At 45.9% G+C, this 13,606-nt stretch overlaps 1 protein-coding gene across 1 annotated transcript; it reads left to right on the top strand.

The window, feature by feature from the left end:
- Window positions 1-1,577: 1,577 nt before the first annotated feature.
- On the top strand, window positions 1,578-10,946 carry DLK1 (delta like non-canonical Notch ligand 1). The gene is made up of 5 exons (XM_053373205.1): window positions 1,578-2,054; window positions 5,183-5,246; window positions 7,100-7,230; window positions 8,311-8,455; window positions 9,846-10,946. Exons 1-5 carry the CDS (start codon window positions 1,673-1,675, stop codon window positions 10,552-10,554), a joined length of 1,431 nt encoding a protein of 476 aa, XP_053229180.1. The 5' UTR covers window positions 1,578-1,672; the 3' UTR covers window positions 10,555-10,946.
- The last annotated feature ends 2,660 nt before the right edge of the window (window positions 10,947-13,606 follow it).

Here is a 13,606-nt window from a genome sequence, read left to right as displayed (position 1 = left end):
AGCTCCCATTACAATGGCAGTGTTTCAATTGTTGTTTTATTTACGATCTCGCCATTGCATGACAGAAAAAGCTGCTCCAAACCAAGGGTTTGCTCCCTCTTGGCAATGCATTGCTATAGTAACCAAACAATTAGGGTCAGCCCAACCTCAGCCTCTTCTGTTGTCACTAAATCAGTGTGGGGCAGAAAGCAGCACCAGTGAGACAATGCACATTTCTGTTACTGTTCGCTGGACACTGCGATAAATAGAAGAAGCATCTCCTACACGTCATTTCAGTCATCCTTTAAAAAAAAATACAAGAAAGCTCTATACACTGTACTTTAATTCCCGTCAATAGCAAACTCAGGTGACTGAGTGCCTTTCAGTTTGGGGCCACCCCAAAAAAGAGCAGTGGCCTGGCTTCTGCCTATTTGTGGAACCCTCCAAGTACAAAGGCGGCTTCTGCAAGTTTGTAAATAAATATGAAATGATACGGCCTGGCAAAGGATGCTTCCACCAGATGGGACTTCAATACAGTGGTACCTCAGGTTAAGTACTTAATTCGTTCTGGAGGTCCGTTCTTAACCTGAGGTACCACTTTAGCTAATGGGGCCTCCCGCTGCCGCCACCGTGCGATTTCTGTTCTCATCCTGAAGCAAAGTTCTTAACCCGAGGTACTATTTCTGGGTTAGCGGAGTCTGTAACCTGAAGCATCTGTAACCAGAGGTACCACTGTACTGTAAATGGGTCATGAAGATATTACAAACAAGTCATTGGCAACTGGATTAAATGAAGAGAGGGGTTATGAGCTGGAATATTGATGTCCATGGTTTACAAATTTGTGTGACCAATTCTACAGGGGCCATCCTGTTAAACTGCAATAGATTGCAATGGAACTGTTTTGAAGTCACTTCAGCACCAGATTGGTGTGGGGGTGAGGATCACCCGCCCCAACCGCCCAGCTCTGTCCTGTATTTTGCCAGAACAAAGGCGGCAACCCTAGGAGGGATATTAAGTTGAAATAAACAGCAATGAAAATGTAGACCCACAAGTAAACTTTAAAAAAGGCGCATAGGCTCTGCTGGTACGCGATAAGTGAACACCGGGCAGGCAGCGCGCCCTCCCCAGGCAGCTCCGCCACGCGCTCCCAAAGCGAGCAGATCCGCGATAAGGCTGGAGCAAACTCCCTCTGCCCGCTCTTCGCGGGTGGCAAGGGCTGGAACCTCCCCGGGGCTCGGGCAGTGCGGACAGCCGCAGCCGCTGCAGCGCTTTAGCTTCGCGAAGAGGAAGGTGGGCTTTTCTCGCTAGCGCCACCTCCTGGCCAAGTTAAGCGAGCGCGCCCCTTTCCTGCGCACCCTGCGCGCCTCCAAGAAGCGGAGCTATCTCCACTCCCCGCAAGCTATCCTTTCTGCCCCCAACCCCGGCGGTGTGTGTCGATTGGCCAGCTTGGAAGCAACAGGCGGAGAACAAAGGAGAGGGGCGCGTGCACGTGTCGTGCGGAGTCAAGCTAAGGGATGCACCCCCCAAAAAACACCCCACCCTAAACCCATCCCCACCAACCCCCGGCGCCCCGTCCCTAGGTGGCTTGTCTAATTCCACTGCGCCCCCTTCGCCTCGGTGTCCCCCATTTCTCTCCTTTCCTCACGTGCAGGTAATATTGGATTCCCCGCGAGGTGGCGGCGTGCACGTGAGAATGCGCCCATTCCCTCCGCCTCCTTCCCCAGAACGTAAGAGGCTCGCCCAAGCTTGGGAGGGGGTGGGAAGGGTCCCTTCTCCGCAAGAAGAGCCCTCCCCGCTCCTCCTGCTGCGGAAGACGCGCGGGTGGACCTCCCTCCTTTCCCTTCCTGGGAAAAGAAAGAAAGAAGGGAGTCTAGCGGGAGACGCTGCGCATCTGTTTGCGGATGGGACAGCTGTCGTGAGCCGAGCCAGCCGAGGCGCGCGTCGCCTTCGTCTCCTCCCCTGTGGCGTGGGGCATGACCCCCTTCCCCAGGCGCGTTTTTTGGAGATGGGGTTCAAGGCTGCCAAATTCATCTGTTACTTCTTGTGGCCGCTTGCTAGCATCCCTCTTGCCCAAGGTAAGGAGATCCCGGCGGGAAAACGGGATATTGTTTTACCATGCTCACGGCGTCGATCCTCGGCGTCCGGCGCAAGGCTGTGCATGTTTACTCGCGAGTAGATAAATCCCTCTCGTGTTTGCGTGGCACGCCCAAGGCAGGGCGCATCAAGTGGGGTCCACACTCTGTCCCTCGCGAGTCCTTTTGTTGTTCTTCTTTGCTCGCGCTTCTGTCTCCCTTGGAGCAGGTCGTGTGGCTCTCAAGAGTTTTGTTCTCTCTTCCGCTCCATTGGGATGCGGAGCGAGAGAGCCAAATGTGTATCCCTGCCATTGCTTGTAGATCCAAAAACTGGCCGCCCTTCCGCGTACTATCTCTCTCGCACCCATCTCTATTAATAACCCCATTTTCGATATTTAGTAAAACAGTTCTTACAAACTCATTTGAAAATGAACGCCCACTTTTCCATCTGCCGTTTTCTTTCACGTCGGGGGGCGGGCGGTAGGTTGCCTCCCCTATATAGGTAGCAGCTGTAAAGACTGCAAACTTTCTCCCAATCCTCAGTATTATTTTTAAACAAAGCTTTTATGCCACTGTAACGCTTTCCTGTTGTAAATGTCTTCCAACTATTGGAGGGGGAGAGTGTCGTTTCTGTGTCCTGTCCCGTCTCCCCCAGCCCCTCAGTTTACAGAATCATAGAAACCCCGCTTAGCTTTGCAAATGTGCTAGCAGTTTTATTACTGCACCACTACAGAAAGTTATTTGCATTGTCCATCTGATGCAATTTGCTCCTGGTTTAAGGTCATTGGTGGTTGTGTGTTTGAGAAAGTGTCACCTGATAAGATCCAGCTTGTGTAATAACATGTTTCAGTGAGAGCTACCGTTGCACAGAAATTTCACACATTGTATTTGTTTTAAGGGCATGATCCGTTCGGAGATAAACTCCAGTTCCATTTATTTAAGCGGAGCAGTTGTAACTGCATGCTTAATTCTGCCGGGGAAACTTAAAAGCTGAACTTTCAGTGCTTCTAGGGACTGCAGTGATATAATAGGACTTCTGAGTACGAATAGGATTGTGCTGCCAGTGCTCTGATGTTGGTATGCTTGTTCATTTTTGCAAAAGATGAAAGGGGGTGGGAGAGATGGGGTAGTATAATGCCCAGTTCTATTAAATGTTTCATGTATCAGTTAACTTCCGAATTCACTGTGTTTGTGGTCAGCCTATGTGATCATTGTTCTCCTAAGCAGAATAATGAGTTGAGTTCAAATATAACTTTGTCCTTAAATGCATCATATATTTTTCAGAAGAAACTTTGGTTCATGGTCCAGATCTATGTATGATTTTACAATCACATTTTAAAAATATATTGCGGTGTCAAGATCTGGTATAGTATTTTCCACTGTCTTATAGCTCGTAGGATTGAGTTCCACAAGATTTAATGCCAAATAAGTGTATATAATGTGACTGTGGCCTTGGAGTGCAATCTAGTGTATATTTACCCAGATGCAAGCTCCACTGTGGTGAGTGAGGCTTGATCCCAGCAAGTGTGCACAGGATTGCAGATTTTAGTTCCGAGTAAACATGCACAGGTTCTGGCAGCAAAGCCTGATTTTATTTTGTCTTACTTAGGTGATACATTTCACAACACTATTAACGTAATGAGCTTCAATTAACCTTTGCATTTCTTTGCAGTTTAACCAAATTAGTTTTTCCCAATCAAGCATCATTGTTGGACACATTTAGTATTTATGTTGTGGGCTATTTGGATGTCATCTTGGAGCCAGGAGCTGCTTTTGAATGAGTAGCTAGTAATTAACATTTGCTCCTAAATGCACTTCTTTAGGAGTAAGCTCCCTTGAAGTCCATGGGACTTCTTTCGAAGCAAAAGTTTCAAGGAGAATAATATATCCAAGGGCATTACTATGAAATGAGAATGGATTAGTAGTCACAGATGGGTTCTTTTATACAACTTGAAACTGGCATCACTTGTGTTGGAAATTCTGCGCTGCGGTTTTTCTTTTTTAAAATATACATCAAATTTTATGCTTTTGCTGTTTTCTTATTTGTCACCCTGGCCTTTTTGGCGAGGAAGTTCAGGATAGAAATTTAATGAATAAAAACATTATTGTATCAATGACAATTATAATACTATTTAGAAGTTTGTATTGCGTTTTGTTTTCAGCTCTGAGGCTTGTCACAAGTAGTAGCTGCAACAAAATGTTACAGTATGAAGTACTACTTCTCTGGATTCCAACCACTCAAAATCCCACCCCAAGTTTCCCGCCCCCCTCCTGCCCTACTAAGCATGCTCAGACCTCATTACACTGCTGAGGTGTTTTCCTCCCTGCCCCCCTCCCCTAAAGATGCCTTGTGTTTTTGCAAACCCTGCAGTTCCCCAGGCCTGCTGACATCTCCCTCCTATACATGGATTGTACTGTTTTGGCTATATAAACAGCCACACTCAGGGTCTGAGCATAAGATTTAGAAGGAAATAGTTTCAAACTTAGAAAACAGATACAGGTTCTAAAGCTATGCGTATGTTTTCGTCAACTGCTGTGCTGCTAATGAAATATTTGCATGGGTAACATTGCCATTTTAAAGTGGGGTCTTAGATCAAAACGATCAGACAACAGCAAAGGTTGCTCGGTTTATCGAGGGTGCAGTGAGATTAAGGGCCACTATCTGAACGATAATCTTGAAGAAGAAGAAGAGTTTGGATTTGATATCCCGCTTTATCACTACCCGAAGGAGTCTCAAAGCGGCTAACATTCTCCTTTCCCTTCCTCCCCCACAACAAACACTCTGTGTGGGGAGTGAGGCTGAGAGACTTCAGAGAAGTGTGACTAGTCCAAGGTCACCCAGCAGCTGTATGTGGAGGAGCGGGGAAGCGAACCTGGTTCACCAGATTACGAGTCCACCACTCTTAACCACTACACCACACTGGCTCTCTTGGCCATTTGATTGCCCTTTTTACCCATCGCTGTCCTTTTTATTTGTATATATTGCTTGTTTTATGTTGCTATGGCCGTTGGCTAATGCGAATAAAGTTTATCTTATCTTATCTTATCATCAAAGTGGGGTCTTCACTTCACTGAGGAGCTCTTTTTAGAAGCACTTCTGCAATATTATGTTGTAAATCTTACTATTTTAGGTGTCGAATGTAAGCCTGGTTGTCATCCTGTAAATGGATATTGTGAAGTTTCAAGTGAATGCAGGTAAATTAAGATTTTTGTGCCCAAGCGAGAGAGCGCTTGTTTCAGTTAATCATGCTTATAAACTCTGTTCTGTTTTCAACTAACAGGATCATATTTGTGTGCAAAATGTAATTCAGTAACCAATGCTTTAATTAATAACCGTGCGATCATTTCACACACACCTGATTTATATTTCTTACGGCCTGTGCAACACTTAAAAAGCAGACCAATGTTAATTATGAGGTAGAACGTTACCCAGCACAATGAAACAACAGTAATTGTTTAATTAGCTAATTTATTATCTTTGCATAACACTTCACACATCCAGGGGCACCCCAAAGTGTTTTGCAATTATGCAATGCAAAATATGAAATGCATTAGAAAAAAATCAATTAAACAATCCAGATATGAAGCACTAAAAGTGCTTGTCCCCGGAAAAAGGATCTGTAAAGCATCACAGGATATCCTGAAGAACTCTGCTGGATCTGCATCCGGTTCTCACAGTGATCAACAGATGCCACAATGGGAAGCCCACAAACAGAAGCCGAGAGCAGCCTAGGATTCGCAGCAACTGTTGTTCCGAGGCATATTGCTCCATAAAGGATGAACGCCAATAGCCATTGATAGTAACAGTCCTAAAAAAAACCACTTTCTTTGCAGAGAAAAGAAAAAGTATGTTATTTTAAATTGGGTTTCTATGTGTGATGCTCAGATGTGAGACGCAAATGATTTTGAAATCCCATTATCTCCAAGCATATGTGTTTCAAAACTTGTCCCCTATAATAATAATAATAATAATAATAATAATAATAATAAAAATAAATAAATAAATAAAATTTTATTTATACCCCACCCTTCCTGGTTCAGAAAACTGGGCTCAGGGCGGCTAACAACAAATTTAAAACACTTAATTGATGCAACAAAAAACAGCATAAAATACAGTATAAAACGTGAATAACAATAAATTCAGAATTCAAAAATCAATTTAGGGGGGAAATCCATCCAATAAACATTAGATGATCGCCAGGGCTAGCTGGCTAAATTAGTCCTATTTGGACCAGTGAGGAGACCAGGGGAGAATTAGCTGTGGGATCCCAGAGCGGGTAATCTTCATAAAAAGGGGAGGCGGAGGGAAGGAAGGAGAATAAAAGGCTAAGTTGAGATTGAATGCCAGGTGGAATAGCTCTGTCTTACAGGCCCTGCGGAAGTAAGTTAAATCCTGCAGGGCTCTGGTCTCACGGGACAGAGCATTCCACCAGGTCGGAGCCATCACTGAGAAGGCCCTGGCCCTGGTGGAGGATAATCTGACTTCCTTAGGGCCCGGGACCTCTAAACTATGATTATTCATGGAACTTAAAGTCCTCTGCAGGGCATACCAGGAGAGGTGATCCTGTAAATACATGTAGGTGTGCATGTAGCTGTGCTATATGTATAGGATTCCATTAGAGGAATAGTCCATGTTTGGTCAAATCAAGCCATCTTATTTTTGGAAGCGCATCTGTTACACTTTCCAAACTCTTAACTATATTTGCAGAGGAGGGCTTATCCCCACTTCATATCTTAGAATTATAGAGTTAGAAGGGACCAGGAGGATCATCAAGTCCAGGCATAGGCAAACTTGGCCCTCCAGATGTTTTGGGACTACAACTCCCATCATCCCTGACCACTGGGCCTGCTAGCTAGGGATGATGGGAGTTGTAGTCCCAAAACATCTGGAGGGCCGAGTTTGCCTATGCCTGATGAAGTCCAACCCCCTGCAATGCAGGAATATGTAGCTGTCCCATATGAGGATCAAACCTGCAACCTTGGGCGTTATCAGCACCATGCTCTAGCCAGCTGAGCTATCCAGGCTTGTTTGACTGTCTTTTCTTTAGGTGTCAGCCTGGTTGGCAGGGCCCTCTCTGTGACCAGTGCATCCGTTTCCCTGGCTGCCTGCACGGGACCTGTGCCAAGCCGTGGCAATGCATGTGTGAAGAAGGATGGATCGGCAGCCTCTGTGACACAGGTTTGCAAACCTCTTTTGCTTCCTCTGCCCAAGATCCAGATGGATCGATCCATACGGTTACAGCACCACCTGGTGTTACAGATAGACAGTTACTTTAATAGCATTCTCTCTCCCTCCTTTTTGCAATGAAGGCACCTTGGAGTTGCAGCTGTTCAGATGAGCAGATCCTTAGGGTTGCCTTGTGTCCTCTTTGTCCAGGACACGTCCTCTTTTTCAGGGGTAAAATTTGCGTCCGGGTGGATTTTTTCAATTTGCCAAAATGTCTCTGGCCATAATTTCTGGAGGAGACATAGAAATAACTGGTGGCTGAAGATTTGCTTTTCTATTCTCTTCTCCTCCCCTCAGCAATATATTGCAGCTCCTATATCCTACATATAGCAGGGGTATTTAAAACGAAAGTCGTCATAGCATCCTCTTTTTTGCTCTTCAGAATATGGCAACCCTCAAAGTTCTACTTAAGGCCAAACTATATGTCAAATGGGAAAACTGGTATCTTAGTTTTAATCTGACACTGGGAGGGAACCAAAGCAGGAGATTTGAGGTTATATAAATTTCTCATTGCTTCTCAAAAAGCTGAAAATCCCACAGTGTGTCCATTTCAAAACAGATGCAAACAGATGTAAGTGGTCTCAGTAATGGGGGTGCATCCACATCTGCCCACTGACTTCGTCACGTCTTTCACCATTCACCTGACACATGTGCCTGTGAATAACATAATTAAGTGGGGAATGACATAATTAAGGGGAAGGTTTTCACATGTATCTTGAGTGACCACACCCGCTCTGTTGGATGGCAAGATCCAGAATGAATTGAGATTGAAAATGGCATGTTGAGGATGAGCGTAAAGAATTCCAGATTGAGGGGAAATTGCTTGTTTTGCGCTACAAATGGATTTGTGTGCATGCACCCCAAGATTCATATGTTCATAAACATATAGTGCAATTCTATACCTGTCTGCTTGGGTATAAGTCCCATCAAACTGAGTGGGATTCACTCCCAGGTAAATGGGCATAGGATTGCAGTAATCATACAAAAATAACGCTGATTTTTTATTTTTTTATTTTTGTATTATTAATATAGATGTTCATCCTTGCTCTTCAAAACCTTGTACAAATAACTCAACCACTTGTATTGAAACTGGTGATGGAGGATACATTTGTTTATGTGCTCAAGGATATATCGGGGAAAACTGCCACGTGAAAAAGGGCCCTTGTATAGTGAACGGGTAAATATGGATAAAAACTTGTGAATGTCTTACAGCTGTCTTTTATTAGGCTGACACCTACATGCATTTGTGCACAGGCAATGTCGGATTTACGTATAAGCTAAACAAGCTATAGCTTAGGGCCCCACCCTCTTGTGGGCCCCAAAAAAATTTAAAGAAAAGAAACCCTGGATGTACATTTCCAAAATATAAGATAAAAAACAAATAAAATAAAACCTACATACAGCAACCGTGTTTTGTGCTGTGTAGGCTCCTATGATGTAAATAAAGGGCCCCGTCTGCTAGCCTGCTCCCTAAAATATCACTGCTTTGCTCATTTCTATATATTGGGTGCCTACATTCTGCATGTGCAAATGGCTTTAGATACCTATTAGGTCCATAAATTACCATATAGCATATATTCAACACAAAAAACAGCGACAATTTGTTGTTGACAAAGGACAGCTGGACATAAAAAGGGCCCCATTACCCTCAGTAGCTTAGGGCCTCATCAAACCTAAATCCGGCCCTGCATACAGGGGAGGGGTCCCCAACCTTTCAGGGCACACTTGAAAACTGTCATGGGCACCACAAAGTGCCCATTTTTCAGAAGAGAAACTGGCAATGCCCAGACCACCACCTTACAAGCAAACACACTGCAAAACAAGCAGAGCAGACCACAACAGTCTCCACCAAAAGAAAAAAGTGCCAAAATGCTCTCAGATAAAGAAGGATTAGGAGTGTGTGTTGTTGCTCACATGCAAGATGCTGAGGAGTCCAGGCATCATGGTGTCAGCCAGGTTTGTTTGTTCACATGCCTCTACCATTCACCCATCAAGCAGGTAGCATCTAATTCCTGCAACAAGAGGAGCATGTGAGTGAAGGAGGGCAAAGCTACCTTCCCTCCCCACTTTCCGTCTCTCTTAGCACGTGTCTCCCCAGCTCAGCTCATTCCTGGCTTTGGAGATATAATAATAATGATTTCTTATACCCTGCCCATCTAACTGGGTTGCCCCTGCCACTCTGGGTGGCTTCCAACAAAAATACAGGAAACAACAACATCAAACATTAAAAGCTTCCCTGTACAGGGTTGCATTCAGATGCCTTCTAAAAGTCAAGTAGTTGTTTATTTCCTTGACATCTGATGGGATGGTGTTCCACAGGGAGGGCGCCACTACCAAGAAGGCCCTCTGCCTGGTTCCCTGTAATTTCACTCCTTGTAATCAGGGAACCTCCAGAAGGCCCTCGGAGCTGGACCTCAGTGTCCAGGCTGAACGATGGGGGTGGAGACGCTCCTTCAGGTAACAGGTATATATATGGGGGTGGAGGTATTTCATTCTACAGGAGGGAAAATACCATTTCTGGTTTTTTCATGGACTTCCCCTTCTGCCTTTGTTGTTTTGAACTCCAGTTCTCCCTGCCAGAATGGAGGGACCTGCGTGGACAACAACGGATTTGCTCCTCACGCCTCCTGCCTGTGCCTTCCTGGCTTCACTGGAATCTTTTGCGAAATCGATACGGACGACTGCGAGTCGAACCCCTGTGAAAACGGAGGGACGTGCACCGATATCGGGAGGGGCTTCCGCTGCGTCTGCCCCTCTGGTTACGGAGGTGTGTTGTGTAGCAGTCCCATCACGATATGCACTAGCGGCCTGTGCAAAAATGGTGGGACGTGTCGCCAACGCCCTGGCGGGAGCTTTGAATGCATTTGCAAACCACCCTTTGCCGGGGTCACCTGTGCTTCTTCCAGCAGAAACACAAGCGTCGGTGCAGAGGCTAAACACAGGCCGAATAACCACCCGCACCCGAAAGCTCACCACAAACCTATTCATCCCCAAGAGCCAGATGTCTTGACCATAAAAGAGACGATCGAAAACAGGCAGCAGCTTCTCAGTAAGAGTCAGGTGATCTGCTTCCTGGCCCTGGGCTTGCTGACGTGTCTTGTTGTGCTGGGTACAACTGGGATTATCTTCTTCTCCAGATTTGAAATGTGGCTAGCAAATGCCAGGTACAGTCACCTGGTACGCAAGGAGAGGGATTGCTTCCTCAAGGCCAACGAAGGCGAGAACCTTTCGGTGAATATCATCTTCCCAGAGAAGATCAAACTGACTAATGAATAAGGATGAAAGATACTGTCGTCTGGGCTGTTCCCAAAGCCTTATATTTCGCAACGTGTGCTCTTGGCGTTTCAAGTGGTTGGCTTTACTTTTTCTTTCCTTTTTTCCTGGCTTTGGGACTGGTTGACAGACAACAAAATTGACTGTGTTTTTGTCACCTAAAGAAATTTCCCACTCCCATTATAGTATGATTTCTCACCTACATACGCACACAGAATCATATGTGGTGAACCCATGAAACTTTATTTCCTTTAAAAATAAACAAAAGGCAGGTGATATTTTGTGGAAAATAAGAGAACTGATGTTATAGTACTGTGTATAGCATGTCTGGCCATCGTGCTACTTCTGAGTCATTTTCCAGTGCTTATTTTCTAATAAAGGATATTTAAGGGCTATATTGATTTATCTGTTTTCAAGTGTCTTTGCTGTGCTTCATTGACACTGATGCAGGCTTTTAACTTTGATCTGGTTCAGGCTGGTGCTCTCTTTCAGGAGCAGAGAATTTCAGATGCTGGGGCCTAACAGGACCCCCAAGCCTCTCTTATGTGCCTTTGGGGCTCTTCCAGGCCATATTTCAGGGACCCTGAGGATCATCTAGTCCAACCCCCTGCAATGCAGGAATATTCAGCTGCCCCATACGGGAATCGAACCTGCAACTTTGGCATTAATAGCACCACACACTAACCAACAGAGCTTGGAATTGTAGTCCCAGCAACAACTGGAAGGTGCCATGGCTACGCCTAGTCCAAGCGCATGAAAGAGAAATACCACTTTGAGTTTGGCATGAAGGTAAGCAAAAACCCACCTGCCATTTTAAAATTGTTTTATTTGGAAGAATGTTTAAGCAGACAGGAAGGGGAAAGGTCCACAAAAGAACATCGCGCTTCGTGTCTATCCTGTTGCAGTCACTTAACAGGTTTCTTCATGCGTAATGTAGCAGCACTGATGGTCTGACGGATGTCAGGGAACAAGGGCTGTTGGTTGGCAGCCATCCATCTTTTAAGGGCTCTTGACAGACACGTGGGCTCTGACTGACAGGTAGCTCTTACACAGCCAAGTCAGTCCAGGAAGGGAGCGTAACACATTTTTGAAGTGAGGAGATGGGCCGTTGAAGTTAGCTACTGCTGCGGAAGATCTCCCCCTGCTTCCCAAATAGGTGGAACCCCTTAATTTGTTTGTGTATTGAAAGGGGGACATGACCTCCCTGCCTGGGCAGGATGGAGGACCAAAACAAACAGGTTGCCACAAGGTGGGACTGCATTAGACGTTTGTTGCTTTGTCATTCGGAGAAAAGGTGAGTGAGAGGAGGGCAGATTAAAGGTAAAGGTACCCCTGACCATTAGGTCCAGTCGCGGACGGCTCTGGGGTTGCGGCGCTCATCTCGCTTTATTGGCCGAGGGAGCTGGCGTACAGCTTCCGGGTCATGTGGCCAGCATGACCAAGCCGCTTCTGGCAAACCAGAGCAGCACACGGAAATGCCGTTTACCTTCCCACCGGAGTGATACCTATTTATCTACTTGCACTTGACGTCGGCAGGAGGTTGGCAGGAGCAGGGACCGAGCAACAAGAGCTCACCCCGTCGCGGGGATTCGAACCACCAACCTTCTGATTGGCAAGCCCTAGGCTCTGTGGTTTAGACCACAGCACCACCCGCGTCCCTGAGGGCAGATTAGATGTGTATAAAATCATTCATGTTGCAGAGACTGCCGGTCATGGGGGACTTGTCAGGAAATTAAAATTTTAACATGCCAGCCCTGGCAAACCTGGAAGGCAAAGCTGGTGAGAAGACCTGGGGAAGACTGGCTTCACTCAGGTGTGCTGACAATCCATTCAAGCTGACTGCACTCAGAAGCAGCAGCACAGTTTGCCATCAGACGCCTCACCTTCCCTCTTCATGTTTTGGCACTACCTGAAGTTAAGTGGGCAGTGCCTGTGCATGACCTTGCTATGAAACTAATCAATAGTTGTATTTGGGGCCCGGGAGGAATTTGCCCATAGACCAATTGGGCTGGGCGGGTGGTTGTCCCGATCCACCAGCCCAAAGGTTGGCTCATGGGAGTGGTTTGGTGCAGGTATACCAAAGAAGGAAGTTAAAAATACCAGAGTGATCAGTCCTAGTGTTTTACTATAAGAAAGCATAAGCTTACAGTAAACAAGCCTGCTGGGCCTCACTGCCATTGCAGGCACAGGACGAATGCTGCAACAATAAGAGGTCACCATGGCTCGTCTGCCCCAAAGCAAATGCTGATATAGCCATCATGCACAAAGCAGAATATGTCAGTTTGCCCAGAACCTCACCTGGTCAGTGAGGCCATAGGTGGCCACCATCCAAAGCTTCTCCCTTCTCTGAGCCTAAAGCCCAGCATCCCAAGTTCCACAGATAAGTGCAGCATCAAAGCAAGCCAATTAGCACATAATCAAAGCAAGGAAACATATATGCGTTCATCCTTGCAACAACTGCCAATTATCTGGGGGGTTATCTTGACTACAAAGATGGCTCTTGAAGGCCTTCCAGAACATTTCACTTGGGTTCAACAAAAGGGCATTTTACCTAGCTCATAGCAACTGCCACACATTGCTGGAGGAAAAAGGCTCTGGGTTAGATCCTTAGTCTAAATGAGGGTGGTGGAAGCAAGTCCTACCGTCCCTTTCAGGATTAAGTATTGTGGTACCCCAGTAAAGGGGTCCAGGGGAAGGTTTCCCCCTAATACCCAGAAGGGGGCTAACAGGTCATAGAACTCCCCAAACGGCATCCTGGAGAAATCGCTCCATTTGATGTGCATCTGGATTGACCTTGATGTAGTAATCAGCCAGCAAACAGGCTGGTTTGCTTAGGCATACCCAGTGCCTAAGCCAAAACCTACTTACATCTGTAATCAATAAAGTTGTGGCCATTTTGATCCCAAGATGTTGTCATGTCATTTTTCTGCTTCCTGAGCCCCAAGCCCTCATCAGAAAATCTGGAGAAAGAACAGTTCAAAAAGTGGCTTTAGAGGCAGAGAAAATTTCTCTTAGGATTCTCTAAGTACCATATATCTCTGGATTTCACCTTCCC

The sequence above is a fragment of the Podarcis raffonei genome, chromosome 1 (assembly GCF_027172205.1).
Source record: "Podarcis raffonei isolate rPodRaf1 chromosome 1, rPodRaf1.pri, whole genome shotgun sequence".
Taxonomy (NCBI): domain Eukaryota; kingdom Metazoa; phylum Chordata; class Lepidosauria; order Squamata; family Lacertidae; genus Podarcis; species Podarcis raffonei.
The sequence above is the reverse complement of the archived record's forward strand: the minus strand, read 5'-3'. Positions and strand labels throughout refer to the sequence as shown.